The sequence below is a fragment of the Danio rerio genome, chromosome 5 (assembly GCF_052040795.2).
Source record: "Danio rerio strain M-AB ecotype USA chromosome 5, GRCz13ab, whole genome shotgun sequence".
NCBI classification, from domain to species: domain Eukaryota; kingdom Metazoa; phylum Chordata; class Actinopteri; order Cypriniformes; family Danionidae; genus Danio; species Danio rerio.
This window is the reverse complement of record NC_141025.1, coordinates 61,922,606-61,943,584: the sequence shown is the minus strand read 5'-3', so window position 1 is coordinate 61,943,584 and position 20,979 is coordinate 61,922,606. Positions and strand designations below refer to the sequence as shown.

General features: G+C 35.6%; 2 protein-coding genes across 4 annotated transcripts in view; one reads left to right on the top strand and one right to left on the bottom strand.

The window, feature by feature from the left end:
• The window catches only part of LOC147844409 (uncharacterized), a 681,160-nt gene that overhangs the window by 262,163 nt on the left and 398,018 nt on the right, over nt 1–20,979 (bottom strand). The gene's annotated exons all lie outside the window — the stretch shown is intronic.
• gnaq (guanine nucleotide binding protein (G protein), q polypeptide) lies at nt 561–12,870 on the top strand. The gene is made up of 7 exons (NM_001144799.2): nt 561–1,358; nt 2,794–2,978; nt 4,327–4,481; nt 8,197–8,325; nt 8,436–8,565; nt 10,417–10,570; nt 12,677–12,870. Exons 1-7 carry the CDS (start codon nt 1,223–1,225, stop codon nt 12,865–12,867), a joined length of 1,080 nt encoding a protein of 359 aa, NP_001138271.1. The 5' UTR covers nt 561–1,222; the 3' UTR covers nt 12,868–12,870.

Here is a 20,979-nt window from a genome sequence, read left to right as displayed (position 1 = left end):
GTCGATTATGAAACTCTCCAGTCAAATAAAGTTAAAATCCTAAATTTCATTCGTCGTACAGGTAATGTTAATGTGCTAATCTGCGCAGTAGATAGATGGATGGATGGATGGATGGATGGATGGCAGGCAGGGCAGGGCAGGGCAGGGCAGGATGGATGGATGGATGGATGGATGGATGGACATAAAAATGAGTGTGCTGCTCTTCAAGTCTGCGCGTCACAAGGTCTAAATGATGCTGATGCCAGTGTAATGAGTCTAACATTACTAGGGAAATTGGAATCATTTTAGCGTGTCGGTTGGTTCGAAGAATCAATTTCACTGAGTCAATTACAAACATCTGAAAAAGCTCCCTTTCTTCGGCTAGCAAATATAGCATTTAAATGTTGCTATTTGTATTGTTCAATATTACCTTAAATTGTTTGGAATCACATTTTCCCGTCTTACATTCAAAATTACAGAATCACAAACTCTGGATAGACGATTCGTCCGAAGGATTAAAAAGAGCCAGTTTACATGAGTGATTCATTCGCGATTCGAACATCCCTGTTACAAATAGAAGAGCTGAGACCATACCGAGCCATATATCAAGCTGGGATTTAAAATAACCGGAGTACAGACCTTGGTGGAGTAATTTACACATTCGCTTTAGACGCGTGGACTCCGATTCGCTGTATGATACGGTTGCAGGCTTCGCTACGTTTGTAACCGGAATTCCAAGGAATTGTCAGCCATATTCAGCGATACCACGCCCGGAGCGGAGCCGTTAACACGGGAGGAACACCGTTCATGCAAATATAGGCTACCCAGCCGCAAGTTCATGGACTGCAGAGTTTAACGCTGTCTAAAGAAATAAAACTGTTTTAAGGGCGATTCTCAAGTATTTATTTTAATCAACCGGTCTGCAATGGAGCTATGAAGTCCAAACGATCTGTTGCTTTTATGAGTGATATAAAACACATACCAGCCGCATAAGGATTTAAGTAACTGTTAACCGCTAACAGTTACACCTGAATGGTGTATTATATCATTGTCGTGTTCCAAGACTTGCAGAAACATTAACGTTAGTGTATCTCAATGAGGCTTTATGAATTGCTTTTCAGAGCGCAGCAGATGAACTCCTTCTCTCTCTCTGGCAATCTGGTCGATTTGGATTGAGTTGGGACTGATGTGCTTTCAATGGCATTTCTGAAAACATCTTAATTGTGAAGTGACAGGGAGAATCATGACGCTGGACTCCATCATGGCGTGCTGTCTCAGCGAGGAGGCGAAAGAAGCGCGGCGGATCAACGATGAGATCGACCGACAGCTCCGGAGAGACAAGAAAGACGCCCGACGCGAGCTCAAGCTGTTGCTGCTGGGTACGAGGGGATTTCGCGTGACTCTGACTAAACTTTTCTTCGCGTCTTAAGACATGCAAATAGAATTTACGAATTTACGCAGGCATCTAAACATAATATATCGTTTATTCATTAAAATACATTACGTACGTTGTCTGAGGCCACCGATTGAGTCTGCACTGTTGTTCACTGCAAACAAGTAACGTTATAACGTTAGATCAGCAAGTTGTCTTTATTTTGATTCATACAGTAACGTTATATGTTCGACAGGTGGAACAACTGTTGCAGACACGGTTGGTTGTGGATGTCTCGTAGTAGCGTGGCTGTAGGTGTGATACCAAATTCAGGAATGTTCACTTAAACCGATTCTTTTATCCAAACGAATCGATTAATAAATAATTTATTTTTTATTATTATGTTTTGATAAGATTTTTGGGGGGGTAAATATCTTATGGGTAAGAGGCTATGGAGTAACGTTATTCTATACTAAAAACGAGGCGAATTATTATCTTAAGGATCTTAGAACTTTTATATTTAACGTAATGAATTCATATTTTGACTTAACTGCTACAAATTCAGTTTAACAGTAGCTATCCGTGTTTCAAAACATTTTTGATCAATATACAGCTGAATAATAATAATAAGAGACAACTTAAAAATTGTTTGGATTGCCAAATGTTGATGGTTTGGAAACAGAAATATCAGTAACCCTTTAGAATAAGTTTAAAGCTAGTTAATGCATTTACTAACAAGAACAAACAATGAATAATACATTTGATACAGTTTTTATTCATGTTAGTTCAAGTTAACTCAAGGTGGATTAACCAATGTTAATCAGCAATCATTTGGATGTTAATAATGCAATATTAAATGTTGAACTTTGATTAATAAATGCATTTTACTTCATTCATTCATTCATTCATTCATTCATTTACCTTCTGCTTAATCACTTTATTCATCAAGAGTTGCCACAGTGGAATAAACTGCTAACTTATCCAGCATTTGTTTTACACAGCAGATGCTTTTTCAGCTGCAAACCAGTACTGGGAAACATCTATACAAACTCATTCACACACACACACACACACACATACACTACAATAAATTAAGCTTATTCAGTTCACCTATAGTGCATGTGTTTGGACTGTGGGGGAAACTGGGGCACCTGGTGTCTCTCATTTTAATTAAAATACATACGTTTATGGCAAATACAGATAATAAATTCAGAAAAAAATAATGTTTCCAGTGCTGTAAATTGGTCATTAGTCGCTGGCCTTAGTAGGTGTAAAGTCGATTTTTGAGCAGGAAAAAAGTAAGCAGCTACAGTTTTAAAGTGTCTGGTTTTGAGAATATTTTTGGCAGTCAGGCAACAAGCTAGAAATCTGCTCAATGTAGCTTTTTTTAAATATTGAATTTCCTATTGCTAAAACTTTACTTTCTGTGTGTTTGCTTTTAGGAACTGGGGAGAGTGGGAAAAGCACCTTTATTAAACAGATGAGAATCATCCATGGCTCAGGCTATTCAGAAGAAGACAGAAAAGGCTTTACCAAGCTGGTCTACCAAAACATCTTCACGTCTTCACAGTCCATGATACGAGCAATGGACACTCTCCAGATTCTCTATAAATATGAACACAATAAGGTGCAGTAATTTGCTCTATGTACTCTCACTCTTGTCAAGTTTCTGTGGATTTGTTTGTTTACTTTGATGTAGTCAGAGGTCCACTCGGAACTTTAAAAGAGCATTCATGAAATTATTTTAATAGGCTACAGTCGTGTGAATGATACAGAGGTGTGTCTTTTTGCACATCCTATTAGAGCTGCATGATATTGGAAAAAGTGGACATCGTGATATTTTGTTATTCTCTGATATACATTGCAATATGAATATAATTTCACAAAAGATGACCTAATTAACTTTACATGTAAAGAATCCATGCATCTGCATAAAACATATTAAGTACTTTGCAAGCATAGATGAAAACAATTGAACAAAGATATATTTTTTTATTGTTTTGTGCTTTAAGGTTTTCTTTGGAGTCTAAGAACATAAATTCAAAATTAATCAAATGGCATTGTATTGTCTTCATTGTATAAATAATTAAATACAATTTAATCTTTGTCAAAACTCTAAATCTGAACTCTTTTTAACTCTTTAAATCTAAAATTTCTTGATTTTTATTTGCTAGATATTTTAGTTACAGTTCCATAAAACACATCCAAATAAAAAACTTTCTCTCTTTTTGGGTTCAAATTTGTAATGACTCCACAAATCATGATCTGAAATGTGGTCATTGTAATCACAACTCAACAATGCAGATCCTGTAATGTGACTACTGCATATTCGCACATCGTAATATCGATACTGAAACGATATATTGTGCAACCCTATATTCTATGCATATTGGGCTCCTACTCAACTTTAAGTGGCAGTATGAGAGTTACAGCAAATTGCATCAAAGCAGTTTTACTACTCCAAATTTATTAAACGTATCAAAAGAAAGCACAGAAGCTCCAAATATTAGCTGTCATTCAAATAAGTTTGGCAAGAAGTAGGTCAAACATGAAGTCAAATACCCAGAGAGAGATACAATTATTTTGACTAATCATCTAGCCCAGGCTTAACACAATTAACCCCACCCCAACTTATGAAATTAATTATACCATTTTACTGCCTTGCAGAAATGTGCCGTCTCAGTTTTTTCCCATTTGTAGATACCCCCAAAGGCAAACCCATTTTCCATTGTGTGTCATTGAAATATTATGGAACACAGCCTCAATCAAGTTCCATCTTATTGGGTCAGATGTATTAAGATTAAACTTCAGAAATTCTCAGAGTTAAATGGGTCAAATAAGTTGTATCCAGGTTATGTCTAAGTAGGCTACAATGAGATTCAATGCTTGTTGTTGGTTGTGACCCATTGGCTGAAGCATTAATTCGTAATAGTGTTTTAAATGCACTGCATTGTTTTCTGTTTTTCTGCTCACAGGCCAATGCAAACATTGTCAGAGAAGTGGATGTAGAGAAAGTCTTCTTGTTCGTCAACCCCTATGTAGATGCGATTAAGAGTTTATGGAATGACCCAGGAATTCAGGAGTGCTATGACCGGAGACGAGAATACCAGCTCTCAGATTCCACAAAATAGTGAGTACATCTTAACTATGGGACTCTGGAAACATGCAAACGCCACACAGAAACGCCAATTAAGCCGAGGATCAAACCAGCGACCTTCTTGCTGTGAGGTTACAGCACTACCTACTGCGCCACTGTGTCGCCTGAATTAAGCAAAGTAATTAATGACAATTAGTTGACATTTTGAGTAAACATGTGCACACCATAACCAGCAACGAAAATGTTTAATTTGTTAACACACTTTACACCAGTAAGATAAAAAGCAAAAGCAATCATAATCTGTTCACCTTTTATATTGTTTTAACTGAAAAACACATCACAGAGCACAGTCAAAACTGATCAGTATGACAGAACAGTCTGAATAGTTTTAAAGTTTAAGATATACTGACGTCATTTGAACGTTCTTTCATTTTCAAGTTACTGTACCATAAGTAATCCATTTCACAGAGCTTTGTCTTTTTCCACTCTTTGCCAGAGATGTATAATAACGAACTACTTTACTACTGTACTTAAGCACTAAAAGGGCTTTATTCTGTACTCTACTGGAGTATTGCTTTTTCTCCTACTTTCACTTTTTCTGAAGTACATATTTTCGATGTGTTTAATACTTTTACTCTGATAGATTTTTTATGTTCTCCATGGTTACTTGCTACTAGGGGTGTCAAAATTATTTATATCGGTTCAGTAATAGATTATAACCGGTTATTACGTACTGATGTCATTTATCTCCTATAAATGATGTTGCAGTAGAATACAATGGCGACGGAGGCGAGGGCGAGTAAATAATGCTCTTACTACTTAAAAGGTAAATAATTGTGCACAATTCAACTGCTTTGTGGTAAATCAATTCTGAAACTTTTCCTCTCCTCTTCGCTGGATCCTGACACGAGCGTGCCTGTGGTGGGAGTTTTGTCTGTTACGGATTACCTGTGATAACCGCGTATTATGCACATATAGACTGTAACCACGGCTGTTTTTCCAGCCATCTGTGAACAGCGCTTTCATTTCTAAAGCCGATCGCAGCCATTTCTGTTGAGCAGGTGAAGACAATGACCAATCATCGGGGTGTTAGACCTCGCCTGTCAGCGCTCAAAAAGCAAGCGGGATAATATTTACATTAGTTTATTTGTTATAAATGCTCATACTGTCTTCTGTGCATGTACTGGAGTTTGGTTTGTTACATTCAGAAAGAGTGTATTCTTTGAGGAGGTCAAATTAAGGGTACAGTTCATATATCTTAATGCTGAGTAATACAAAATGTATTACAAATAATATATAAATATAGATATATTTATAGATTTTAATAAAAAAAATTGTGTTGTGAAGAAAAAAATCTAATTATGTATGGAAAGCATCGTCAATGCTCTGAGATGCACTGAGATATCAAATTGAACCGAATGGATGGCATGATAAATGGATAAATTATAGACCTTTTTCTTGGCTGCGACAAGCGTCTTCCAGTATAATGTTTAGAACGTCTGTTTGCAGCATTTACAACTGGAAAATCGTGATCCAAAAATGGGTTTAATAGCATTACTGAGTGTTTTTGTAACACACAACTTCGAAAAGGTGTGTGTTAAAGCTGTTATAATCTACAGGATCTGTGGTTCAAGCGCGAGAGAAAAACAGTGTCGTAAGCCATGTTTCTTTTCGTTCTGCTTAATCACGTGCCCCAAAAAAAGATATTTAAAATGAAAAAAGAAATAAAAAAACAATATGTCTTTTGAATGCTATCTTTAATAACTACATTACACAATACATGTATTTTTACTTTCATTATTTGAGTAGTAAATTTTGAAATAAACTACTTGCAATACTTAAGTACAAAAAATGTTGAATACTTTAGTACTTCCACTTAAGTATGGTGCTTAAAGAGCACTTCCAATTTCTACTCGAGTCACTATTTTGATAGAGTACTTGTACTTTTACTTAAGTCTGGGTTTTTAGTACTTTATACATATCTGCTCTTTGCTGATATAAAACTTGCATTTAAGCCACTTTGGGATTGTAGTCACCTGAATATAGTTACGTTTTGGTCTTTTATCACACAAAAAATAATTTGCTGACTTCTCACTAGACAGCAAACTAATGACAGGGCTCCCTTACCTGGCCCTGATTGGTTAACCTGTGCAAAAAGTAATTGCACTTAGCCTTATTTTACTGGGATTGGTGTACTTTGTCAATTTGGCTGTTTACGGTAAATGTATTAAAATAATATGACAATAAAAGAAAAGGAAAGTTTTTTAAAAGGTTTGACTGAACAAAGGTCTAATGTGTCTAATGGGTGGATATACCCTGCAAAAACTATCAACACTAAAATTAAAATGTGATTTTGACCTTAAAGATGCAGCAGGTGATCTGCCTAAATGCTATCCGTTAGCATTATATCTTTGAAACACAATCCTTCCCCTGACATCCAAAGCCAAGCCTCCTGAAACCACAAACGTGCACAATAAATATGACAGTAAACAACCCACTACAAGATCATGTCATTCGTGTCATAGTAAACTTTATAGTACTTTATAATGCTACAATTCTGAACAAAAAACTGTATAATATCTAGCAAGTTTTTGGTTGTTTAGCATAATGTGCAATATTTCATGCATGTCCTAAACTTACTATGTTTACTGTTTGGCCAGCAGGGTGCAGGAATTACACTTGTTGCTAAACCATACTTAGATGCTATTTCAGATCGAATATTCAAAGTAGCATAGTGAACAATATAGGGACCGCGTCACAGGTTGTCATTGTTCAAAAATGAACCAATGTGAAAATCTAGGTGGAATAGCGCTATTTACTTCTGTTTTGTTTTTAAACTAAATAAAAATCTACATTATCGATGCTGTCCTTATACATTTTTAAATAGTCACACCTTTTGCCGGAAGATTTCAGTGGCTAAACATCACTTCCATGCATATAACCCATTCATAAATCAACAACATCTACATAAGCTTGGTGACTAAAATTGTTTTAAAACAGAACATTATTATCTTTCTTTTCCTTTTTCTTTTATTATCTTTTCCTTTTATGCTCCGGTTATAAACTGTTGCAAAAATCATTGGAATGATATCCAGACAATCAGTCTTTAAAGTTAAGAAATTACATTAAAAAATGTAGTCAAAAAATTAAAAAGTCTATTAATTGTCATCAATAAATGTTACACCTGCAAAAGAATCTCCATAACAATGGAAGTTTTTGTTTACTCAAGTTTTTGTACATTATGAATAACAAATTTTCTATTGAGAAAATTGCACTAAATATTAACATTTTATAACTGTACTAAAACAATATATTAAATACATGGAAGTTTTTTTTATTATTTGCATTATTTAAAAGACTAAAATAAATAAGCTAACAATTACCACAATGCAAGACCACAATGTAAAGACAGAAAGATAAAATAATAATGTGACAAAAAAAGCTCCATTTATCTAGTAGATATTGCCTATATATATATATATATATATATATATATTTTTTTTTTTTTTTTAAATATTTCCCAAATGATGTTTAACAGAGCAAGGACATTTTTACTGTGTGTCTTATTTGTTTTATTTCAGCTAGAATAACAGCAGTAATACATAAAAAAAAAAAACATTTTAATGGTCAGAATTATTAGCCCTTTTAAACTATGTAAATGTAATTCTACCTGTAAGAGAGGTGTGATAAAACAAAATACTGACACAGAAATGCATAACATTTCCCTATGATGCCTTTTTGTCCACAGTTATCTAAATTCATTGGATCGCATTGCCAACCCTTCCTACATTCCCACCCAGCAAGATGTGCTCAGGGTGAGAGTGCCCACAACAGGCATCATCGAATACCCCTTTGACCTACAAAGCGTCATATTCAGGTGAATCTTCTCTATATATTTAATGTTTTGGTTAGGTACAGCTCAGTTTGTCCAGTTCAGGTCAGTGCTCAAACGTCTTTTTACCTAATAAATTCTGGATCCTCCAACAGGATGGTGGATGTTGGGGGTCAGCGATCAGAAAGGCGAAAGTGGATCCACTGTTTTGAAAACGTCACCTCCATCATGTTCCTGGTAGCACTCAGTGAATATGACCAAGTTCTCGTCGAGTCTGACAATGAGGTAAATCAAGCACCTACCAACAGATGGAGCTAAAGATCTTACTCGCAACTTGAAACTTTAGCAATACTGTATTTGTGTATTGGCTTGATGCACAGGCATGTGGTTACAAAACAACAAAGAAATGGGTCAGTGACAAGCATCTTTATTACTTTATCATATACTGTATGCGTGTATTATGGCTATACAAGAGTCAAATGAATATGTATTTTCAATCATCATAAGAATAAGTGCTACACGGATTTATTTTTTCTTTAAAATATTAGAATGTGCCTTTTTCCGAGAAAACAATATGAATGTCATACATTTTACCATAATTTTGCAGACACCCAATTAAATGTATTTCAATCTAACAATACCTATCATTATTTAATTATTTTAGAACAAGAATCATTTGATGACACTATAAAGGATTGTTTAAGCATCAGAGTGCAGCCAAAGAATATTAATTAATTATAATTTTAAGCGTAAATGTCTCTATATTTGCATCGCAATAGTCAAATTTCATGATGTGCAATGTTGAGTCTGAACTAGAGTTGATTAGGAGCCACAGTTCAAAACATATGAGTTTAACCATAATAGAGTGAAAGCTTATCATCTACATGTGTTTTTTGAGGCCTGTGATTGTATGAGCATTTTAAAAGCATTCAGGCATAGGAAATTGTACCATTTTGTAACATTAATAACAATTCTTTTGATTGAACTATTTTTACAGTGAAAACTATTTAGTGTTATTTAACATTTCATCTATTTAATTGCTGTACCTAAATACTTTTTTGAGTTCTCAGAACACTAAACTATAAAACATTGTTTATTTCATTTGTATGGTGGCCGAGAAAGCTTAACGCTGCAATTTAAGAAAGCACATGTAATTACAAAAAACACCAGCAAATAAAGAAACAATCTTCATCAATTTAACAGCACATGTGTTGCAAATGGTCACACTACAAACAACTGAAGAAATGCACTGCAAATTGGTCAAAACAATTGCAAATATTCTCGTATCACAATGGAAATGTTTCAAGGGGACCCAAAAACATCTCGGGATGTTAAAATAAACGAAAAACAATTCACCTTTCAAAGACCACCAGTCACTTCACTGAGCAACAGTCACGATATAATAACACATCCATATCTCAGCAGGGTCCGTCATGTTTTTGCGTCCCCTTGAAACATTTCCGTTGTGATGCGTGGATATTTGCAATTGTTTTGACCAATTTGCAGTGCGTTTCTTCAGTTGTTTGTGGTGTGACCATTTGCAACACGTGTGCTGTTAAATTCATGAAGATCGTTTCTTTATTTGCTGGTGTTTTTTGTAGTTACATGGACAATAGTTTTAAACAAAAGAGTCCCAAGGGCTAGTGTATAGTAATTGAAAAAAGAAATATTGTAAAGTGTAAAATACCTTTTGAATTGTTAAAATTATTTCTTATTAATTGCTTGCTTACTACTCAAATACGAAGTAGTAGAGGGAGCACATAACAATTATTTATTTATTTTTTTTACTTTCCAAACCAATACTAAATATTACTCTTAAAATACACTGTGCGTTAAGCAACATGCATTTGTAACACCAGAAAAATTATACTTAAAAAAAAAATGCATTTGGTTTGTGGTGTGCAATGCTGCCTCGGTGTTCATGTGATCACATGACCAATTGAGAACAAAATATGTTTTCATTCTGAACCTTAAATGAGAATCTGTGCTCATTTTAGCAATGTTTGAAAGAAAGCACTTTATTTTTTTCTCTGAAATTGTCAAAAGCAGCGAACATTCAGTTAGTGTTGATTTCTGGACTAAAGCTGTATAAAAATAACCACTGAAATGGGCTTGTTATGTTATTTTCCCCTACAGAATCGAATGGAGGAAAGCAAAGCATTGTTTAGGACGATAATAACATACCCCTGGTTTCAGAATTCATCTGTTATTCTTTTTCTGAACAAGAAAGACCTTTTGGAAGAGAAAATAATGTTTTCACATCTTGTAGATTACTTTCCCGAATATGATGGTAAGTTTAAAAACACAGAGTTCCATCAGATTTTAGGACAAATTAAAAACTATGAAAATTGTGATACACTGATTACAGCTATTAGACTGATTTGCTAATGCTTAGCAAATGAATTGATTTACAGTGTTACATTTTATTAGTACTCCTGACTTGCATGACTTAAGCCATTTTCCCATTGGTAATATATATATAAGAGAAATGCTTTAAAATCCCATCCTCAAAATGAATCCTGTTTACCCAGATCAACAAAATACCCAACTATAATTTGCTGTTTAGACTAGTATTTGATGATTTCACTTTTTAAAATTCTAAAATAATCATTTTTAGACATTAAAAACAGCTTGTTATGCTACTTAATGTTGCAAACTTATATTTTCTTATTATATTATTCTACTTGGTCTGTATAGTCATGCAAAAGCTTGTTTGTAGAGCAAGTAGTTTGACCGCTGTCCGCTGTTTATTGTCCCTAGTCATTTCTCCCATAGGCGACTGAATCGGAAGTTCTAAAACAATCACAAAAATGAGCACACTTCCGCATTCAAGAATGAGGTCAATAATGGTATCAATTTCAAACGTTTTTGTTGTTATTGAACAGACAACATGCTTAAACTATTTTATGTTTTTAGCTCAAAACTGTCTTATAAATATACACTAATATATTCATCAGGGTATCCACGGGGTCTTAAAAAGTCTTAAAATGTTGAAAATCTCAAAAACTAAATTTAAGGCCCTTAAAAAATTTTACATTCACTGAAATTTTGTGTTGTAGGTCCTAAATCTTTTTCAACAGGTATTAATTTTTCTTTGATCATGTACGGCTACCCAATCTGACCATTAACACCTATACAATCAACCACATTTTATTTAAAAATATAATTTATATACTGCTGAGAATGCTGACCTATATATGTTATTATTAAACTATTATTATTGTGGACTGAAGTAATAGGCAGCTTTGTTTTGTTCTATTCTTGGTAAGGGTTATAGGGTTTGTGAATGGATATATTTGAAAATTTATTTTAAAATATTCAAACAAAGGCATCACAGTGGCGCAGTGGATGGCACAATCGCCTCACAGCAAGAAGGTCACTGGTTCAAGCCTCGGCTGGGTCAATTGGCATTTCAGTGTGGAGTTTGCATGTTCTCCCCATGTTAGCGTGGGTTTGCTCCAGTTTCCCCCACAAGTCCAAAGACATGTGCTATAGGTGAATTGGGTAAGCTAAATTGATCGTAGTGTATGAGTTTGTGTGTGAATGTTTCCCAGTGATGGGTTGCGGCTGGAAGGGCATTCGCTAAGTAAAACATATGCTGGATAATTTGGCAGTTCATTCAGCTGTGGCAACCTCATATTACAATAAAAGTAACAAGAAAATAAAATGAATGAATCAATATTCAAACAAAATTATTATTACTGTGTTATTAAATGTATTAAATTTCAAAAAATATTTTGGTAGGGCAACTGAAAATCTTTTCTGACAGGCATATTAAAAAAATCCTTATAATTTAGCTCTATGTAAGTTTAAAATTTTGTTCATAATAATCTTAAAATGTCTTAAATTTAGCTTGATGAAATCTGCAGAAACCCTGTTTATGTTTTGGAATAAGGGGTTATAGGCCCACAAGGAATCTGCATGCGTTAACTAGGCAGATTAGGGTAATTAAATTTTGTATGTCAATGGTTTGTCCTGCAGATAATCAAAGAAAAAAAAAAGCCTTAAGGGGCTAAACATTTATGACCTTATATGTTTATTAAAAAATTAAAAACTGCTTTTATTCTAGCTAAATAAAACAATCAAGACTTTCTCCTGAAGAAAAACTAGTATCAGACATATTGTGAAAATGTCCTTGCTCTGTTAAAAATCATTTGGCAAATATTTTAAAAATAAAATAAAAGGGAGGCTAATAATTCTGACTTCAACTGTATTTGATTGTAAAAAGTTATTTAGGTTTTGAGCACCAACTCTTAATCATTCTGCATTTGTTTTTTCAAAATAATGTGCAGAAAGAGCTAAAATGATCAGCAGATTCTATCTGGTCTGGTTATGAGAATTACATTTCAGTTTTAGGTTTGACCGCAGTTAACCAAAATGTATTTTCCTCTTTAAGGACCTCAGAGAGATGCTCAAACTGCACGGGAGTTCATCCTGAAGATGTTTGTCGACCTGAATCCAGACTCAGAGAAAATCATTTATTCTCATTTCACATGTGCCACTGACACGGAAAACATTCGATTTGTGTTTGCTGCTGTCAAAGACACAATCTTGCAGCTCACGCTTAAAGAATACAATCTGGTGTGAAAGAGGCTAGTTCTGGTTTTTGTCATCATCTTGCCTGGTTAAAGGCACTCATCGGTTAATGCAGAGAGCATTTAAAATCTGCTTTTATTGTTCGAGCTGTCTTTCCTCCCGGATTCTGCTCAATGAAACTGGACACACAAGTTATTTATATTTAAGAACTGTAACACAATCTGCTCTTGACTGCTGTTATTTATTTGCACCTCAGAGCTTCTCTTTGGGGTTCAGTTTAAATGTTGTTATATCACTTTAATGAAAACAAATATTGCGCATATTATCAAAGATTAAATAAGTAAGCTATAATTAGTTTTTTCTTTTATTTTAAGCGTTAAACTTCTTGCTATAAATGTTACGTAGAATCCTCTATTTTGGGTATATTAAAGATTCTGTGTGGTAAGATCATTAAAGAGCAATGAAAAGTACTTCATTGACTTTTAAAAGGAAAATATCATGTTACAGTTTCAGAGTAAGCTTAGTAGAGTAGGGTCTTTTTTACATTTCGCCAAACATGCTTTGGGGAATAATACTCATCAAGATTAAATAAGCATATACATTAAAAGTGCCAAAGTTCTTCTAATGTGGCAGTTTGTTTTATTGCCAAACTATAATAGCTATAAATGTGGTATAATTGCACCACATGCTAAAAACTACCATTGCCAATTACTTCTATACCATACTGCTGTTCATGATCTGATTCATTAAAAATTATCAATGTTCAACATCAAGCCTTAACGATGTGCCAATAGAGCCGATTCCTGTGCAGTCATTTTTATTTTAAACTACAAATGTGCCCTTTAGATATTTTCTGCAACAGTTGCTTTTTTTATATATAAATTACCCAACACATGTCTCAGTGAGCAAATGATGCTCTTTTTTTGTACTGACTTGACCCTGTGATTAGTATAGTGAATTCAAGCTTTGGTCAGTATGTGCAGTTGTTTTTAAAGATAGTAGGATTTGTAAAAAGAGTATCATGTGGTTTGATGTATGTCAAAGAAATGAATGTTTTGTGTTCAGTCAAGAGTAAAGGACCAAACCGATGTTGCCTCTTCTTGCTGCTTTTTTTGGCTTAAATTAAAGCTCTTAGTAATGAAGTTTATAAAGCAGGTAAAATAGGTATTGAACATTCAATGTTTTTTCCTGGTAAGCACAGCTCAAATCAGAAAAGGTTGGGATGTTATGGAAAATCAAGTAAACAACAACAACAAAAAAAAGTAATTTGCAAATTTACTTTGATTTGACTTGCAGACTATATGAACACAAAATATTTCATGTTTTGTCTAGTCAACTTCTTTTTCTTTGTTTTTTTTTTTTGTTTGTTTTTGTTTCTTTACAAAAAAAAGTTGGGTCAGGAGCAGTTTAGGGCTAGTAATCAGATAAATTAAATGATGTGATTAGAAACAAGTGATGTTAACAAGTGATTGTAATTTTGATTTGGTACAAATGCAGCATCTAAGAAAAGTCTAGTCCCTTAGGAGCAAAGATGGGCTGAGGATCGCCAGTTTGCCAACAAATACATGATAAAATGTTATCTATAATATATTTTAAAAATGTGTATTTTTAAATTTATTATATATAAAACAATGTTCCTCAAAGAAAAATAGGGCAACATGTTTATATTTCATTTTCAACTGTGCATAACATAATTAAAAGATTTAAGGAATCTGGTGGAATTTCAGTGTGTAAAGGACAAAGGAGCAAACCTAAGCTGAACTAAAGTGATATTCGATCCCTCAGGCGGCACTGCATCAACAATCATCATTCATCTGTAAGCGATATCACTACATGGGCCCAGGACTACTTTGGCAAACCTTTTTCAAGTACCACAATACATAGTTACATCCACAAATGCCCTTTTAAACTACTGTGCCGAAAGGATGCCCTGTGTCCAGAAAAAAAAAAAAAAAAAAAAAAGTCCTGTCAGTTGTATGGATGTCTTCTGTGAAATCTGTGATTTTTAATTCTTATTTTCTCTATTGGATTCTGGTCAGGTGATTGACTAAGCCAGTGGTGTCCAAACTTGGTCCTGGAGGGCCGGTGTCCTGCATATTTTAGCTCCAACCTCAATTAAACACACCTGAACCAGCTAATCAAGCTCTTTCTAGGTGTACTTTAACTTTCAGGGAGGTGTGCTGAAGGAAGTTGGAGCTAAACTCTGCAGGACACTGGCCCTCCAGGACCAAGTTTGGACACCCCTGGGCTAAGCCATTCTAGAAGCTTTATTTTCTTTTCTTAAACCAGTTAAGAATTGCTTGGCTGTGTCTGAAGTCATTGCCTTGCTAAAATGTCAACTCTGGTTTCATCATCATCATTTGATAATGTAGCTTTTGGAACTGAAGCAGCTAATATTCATTTACATTGATGAGGGACCGGATTGTTTCCTAAAAAATGCTGCTGTCTGGTTTTTCCATGCCTTTTTAAACCTACCTATTTTTATGTGTTCAATATTTTTCTTTGTGTCATTTTATTTTATTACATGTAACTTGTACATGTAATTTATAAACTAATTAGTTATGTTTTCGGTTAATTAGTTAAGTCAAAGGCACTTTTAGAAATATGACATTTGTGTTCATCTCTGGAAGATTTTGGGCTTTAAACAATTTTTTTAAGTATGCAATATCCCTTTTAATAGCTTCTAAGAAAAAAGTCCAACTGCTTAGTTTGAATTTTGTTCTTGACACAAGTTTTAAGTTTCGTTCCAATAAAAACCTAAGGAAAAAGGTCAACCAAGTGGTTACAATGCCAGTTAGAGGGATATTTGCACCACTGCAACTAGTGAGTGTACAAGTTTGAGTGTAAATATGATTTTAAAAGTTTACTTTAAAAATACACTTTAAATAATAATTGAAAACGAGGCAAGAATTAGTCTTAAAAAATTAGTAATTTCTATGCATACTCTACAAATGCAACCATGCAATCCAACCTATAATAAAATATTTTATCTGATTACAAGGGTATCCAAGCACGGTCCTAGAGGGCCTGTGTCCTGGAGAGTTTAGCTCCAACTCTAATCAAACACACCTAATCCAGCTAATCATTTCTTACTACTTCCTGGCAGGTGTGTTGAAGCAAGTTGGAGCTAAACCTAGCAGGACACCGGCCCTCCGGTTACACCTTAATAGTCTCTAGTAGTCTTTAACACCTTTATTTGCTGAATCAGCTGTGTTTGATTATGATTGGAGCAAAAGTGTGCAGTGCTGTGGCACTCCAGGAGATGAGTTTGAGACTTATGGTGTAAAAAAAACAGTATTTAAACTTAAGAGTTAACCATGAATAGTATTTGTAAATACGAAAGTGGAACGCTTTAGACTGATTGTGAATACTTGATTTGTATACAGTACCAGTTCTGTCGGTTAGCATATGCTTTAAATGATTAAACTGCACAGTCTAAAAGCATGTTGCATTACAGGTTTGCTGGAATGAAACTTGGTCGTTCTCTGTTCAGATGCTTATTATTATAGCAGCAAAATCCTTACAGTGTCAACTTTCAGGAGACACTGGACTAAATCAACTACCTATCATGCTAAGTTCTGGATTACCCTTCTACGTGTTGTTTAATTACACATTTTCATACTTCCTCATTCCATCCCAAAACATTGAATAACTAAGCAGCCGGATCTTGCAGCAGAGCTTTATAGTTTCTGAAAGACTTTTTTTTGAGCTTTTCTGCTTTAAAGCACAGGGTGAGATTTTCAGAAATTGTAATGCAGAAGGTAAACAGGGTGTTCCCTTTGACAAAACTCAAAAGGCAATGCTTTAATGGTCATGAAACTGTATTTTTCATAATTTTTATTCATAAATGTGTGAGTTTTTTTTTTTTTCTCCTGCATATTTGGGCTTGGTTCATGAGCCATGTGTTGCTATGAGGAAAAAAAAGACATGCATTTTGTTCCGCATTGTTTAGGTTAGGTGATGTAATATGAGACTTTTTTACATATGTGTCACAGAGCATAGCATGAAAGCCTGTGCTACAAAAACATTTCCTTTAATCATTTAGTAGACATGTACCTATCTACTTTTTGTGTGTCTATTTGTTTATATGTATTGTCATGGTCCATCAGGAAAAAACAAAGTGAGAATGCAGCATTTAAACTTATTAATTACCAAAACAAAAGCAGAATAAAACAGGGAACACTTGAACATATTGGGAGCAACAACAGACAACGAGAGGCAAATGTAAGATGATATGTAGTGCAGGGAAATGATCAGGTTAAACAAGATAAGAAGAGGGGTATCGACAATAAATAACTATAACGACAAACTGGATAACTAAGTACAGGGTGTGACAAAAAAAAAAAAAACAACTCAAAGATAAAAGGGAATAAACACAGAAAAAGCACGTTATAGACACTCCAAAGAATAATCCAGACCTACATTTCAGTAGGGAGGCAGAGCAGATGCAGACAAGGTCAGAGGGGCAGGTCCATGCAGCTGAAGCAGCACAGGAACATGGAGCTGAAACAGCCCTGGAGTGTGTAACTGAGGCAAACATGGAACATTGAGCTGAGTTGGTCCTAGGGGGCATGGAGCTGAGGTGGCCCTGAGGCATGGAGCTGTAGCACGCATGAGGCGTGGAGCTGAGGTGGCCCTGGGGCATGGAGCTGAAGCAGGCCTGAGTCGTGGAGCTGAGTTGGTCCTGGTGCATAGAGGTGAAGCGGGCATGGAGCTGAGGTGACCCTGGGCATGGAACTGAAGCAGGCCTGGGGTGTGAAGTTGAGGTAGGCCTGGGTCAGGAAGCATGGGCATATCTGGAGACTCTGGCAGATCAGACAGCTTTGGTGGCCCTGGCCATTAGAGAAATCCAGAAGGTGGGTCTGGCCAATCAGGAAATTTAGGAGACAGTTCTGGCCAATTGGGCGACTTAGGTGGTGGCTCTGACTACTTGGGGTAGTAGTCATTCAATGACATTTGTACCTGAACTAAATGAATTTTAATCTAACTAGAACTACATTAGCATTCTACCTGCCTGACATGCTAAATATACACTGCTTAAAAAATAAAGGGAACACTTAAACAACACAATGTAACTCCAAGTCAATCACACTTCTGTGAAATCAAACTGCCCACATAGGAAGCAACACCGATTGACAATCAATTTCACATGCTGCTCTTTAAATCAAGTAGACAGCGTGTAGAAATTGTAGGCAATTAGCAAAACACCCCCAATAAAGGTGTGCTTCTGCAATTGCTGATCACAGACCACTTCTCAGTTCCTATATTTGATGTTTTGGTCACTTTTGAATATTGGTGGTGCTTTCACTCTAGTGGTAGCATGGGACTCAACACAAGTGGTTCAGGTAGTGCAGCTCATCCAAGATGGCAAGAAGGTTTGCTGTGTCTGTCAGTGCATGTTCAGAGCATGGAGAAAGCCCAGTACATCAGAAGACGTGAAGGAGGCTGTATGAGGGCAACCACCCAGCTGCAGGGCCGCTACCTTTCCCTTTGTGCAAGAAGGAACAGGAGGAGCACAACCAGAGCCCTACAAAATGACCTCCAGCAGGCCACAAATGTGCAAGTGTCTGCTTAAACCAGTGGTCACCAAACTTCCTGGAGGGCCCGTGTCCAGCTGATTTTAGCTCCAACCCTAATCAAACACACCTGAACAAGCTAATCAAGGTCTTACTAGGTATACTTGAAACATCCAAGCAGGTGTGTTAAAGCAAGTTGGAGCTAAACCCTGCAGAGACACCGGCCCTCCAGGACCAAGATTGGTGACCCCTGGCTTAAACGGTCAGAAACAGATTCCATGAGGGTGGTATGAGGGCCACTAGCACCCTGATAAACCAGATGCACACTGAGCCATGTGATAGACGTGACAGAGTCTGGAAATGCCACGGATAATGTTCTGCTGCCTGCAACATCCTCCTGCATGACCAGTTTGGCAATGGGTCAGTAATGGTGTGGGGTGGCATTTATTTATTTTTTTGGAGGGCCGCACAGCTTAACAAAGGTAGCCTGACTACCATTAGGTATTAAGATGAGATCCTCAGATCATTGTGAGACCATATGCCAGTGTGGTTGGCCCTGGGTTCTTCCTAAAGCAAAATAACACTAGACCTCATGTGGCTGGAGTGTAAGCAGTTCCTGCAAGATAAAGGCCTTGATGTACAGCTATGGACTGTCCCACCCGGGTGGGGGAAGTGGTGGATTGGTGCCCATCTGCTATGCCACTGCCAGGAGAGCATCCGCCACCTCATCAGGAGCATGCCTAGGCATTGTAAGGAGGTCTTACAGGCACGTTGAGGCCACACACACTACTGAGCCTCATTTTGACTTGACTTGATAGATCAAAGTTGGATCAGCCTGTAATGTTTTTCCTCTTCAATTTTAGTGTAACTCCAAATCCAGATCCAAATCCAAATCCTGTGGGTTAATAAATTTGATTTCCATTGATAATTTTTGTTTGATTTTGTTGTCAGCACATTCAACTAAGAACAACGTATTTAATAAGAATAATATCTTCATTCTAATCTAGAATGTGTTATTTTAGTGTTCCCTTTATTTTTTTGAGCAGGGTATATTCCACAAATATATCCCACAAAGTATAATGTTGTTATGGCTTTTTTATTCTGTTCACCTATGTTAAGTGGCTTCTACATAGGGCTACTATAAGTGCTACAGAAATAAATACAGATGACATATGATTGCTGTTATTCTAGAATTAACATCTTCATAAATTATCTGACTGGCGTGTGTCTCCAGTAAGTCCAGTCAGTATGATAATCCTGGAACATTGTTATATTTGAATAGATAATTTGTATTCACTTATTAGCTGTATTAACCTGAATCAAATGTTTCTATTTTTAATTTAAATAATCAATTAATTTAAAATTCCTTTGACTACTGTCAAATACAAAACAAGTATTAGTTATTTGGGGACTGGGTGGCTGGCACTGTTGTTTTACAGCAATGGACGGAATGCCTTTCTGAGTCTATGTTATTGCTGCTTCAGTGTGCATTTAATCCAGGCAATTTGGTTTCCTTCCACAGAACAAAAACATTCAGGTTAAGTAAATAGAAGATTTGAAAATTGTCCCGAACCTGATTTGTGTTTATGAAAGACTTGTATAGATGTAATACAGTGACATTAAAGGCAGTGTTTTACCACTCTGTTTATTAAAACCATTTTATATTTAATAGGGTTTTAACCAGTGTACAATGATTTTCAAGGCCATTTTATTCCTCTTAAAATTTTAGTGTGTATTTGTCTTTAAGAACACCAGTTATCTGACAGGAAGCAGAAAATGATATACAGAGACCTGGAAGGCCACCACAAGAGGGCCAATAGCTTCCACACCTTCCTGGATTAAAGATTCCTTTGTCTGGATATACCTTTGCAGAATGCTCTTTCAAGTATTATCAAAGTTTTTGGATTCTACACTGCTGACTATTACTATATAATACTGAGATGGTATAAGGTGATACAAGTGTTTTCTATTTGTGTTCATTTATTAACTGCCAACAGCTACTATGTACATACACTCTCTGTTGCTACCCAGCAAATATTTGGACGTCCAAATACCCCTAAAATGCTGTCACTCCGTCACGTTACACGTCATGGTTAAAAAGTTGTTCCAAAATGAAAATCCAACCAACGTCATCTTCTGGATGTTTGTGCCATAGTCAGGTTGTTTATTAAATGTGTCACTGCTACATTTCACTGCTTAATTAATAATAACAACTTCTTATAGGCTAAAGACTATAAGAAGTTATTATTAATTAAGCAGTGAAATGCAATCAGGTCCGATTGAGATCCAGCTATACCTGAATGTCTTAATAACGTTGTAATCACATATAAATCATAACTAATACATTATTTGAGGACCCAATAGTGATGCAATTAAGCAAATTATTTATTGCGCATAATATTACTTGTTTTAACATAGTAAGAGACTTACATCAATTCAATTCAATTTTATTTGTATAGCGCTTTTATAATGCAGATTATGTCAAAGCAGCTTCATATAAAGGATCATAGTAAATTGAGACAGTGTAGTTCAGTATTAAGTGTTCAGTTCAGCTCAATTCAGTGTGGTTCATTTGTCACTATTGAGGGCCCGAACACTGAACAGCAAATCCATCGACCACGCAAGCTAGTGCCGACAGCGGAGAGGG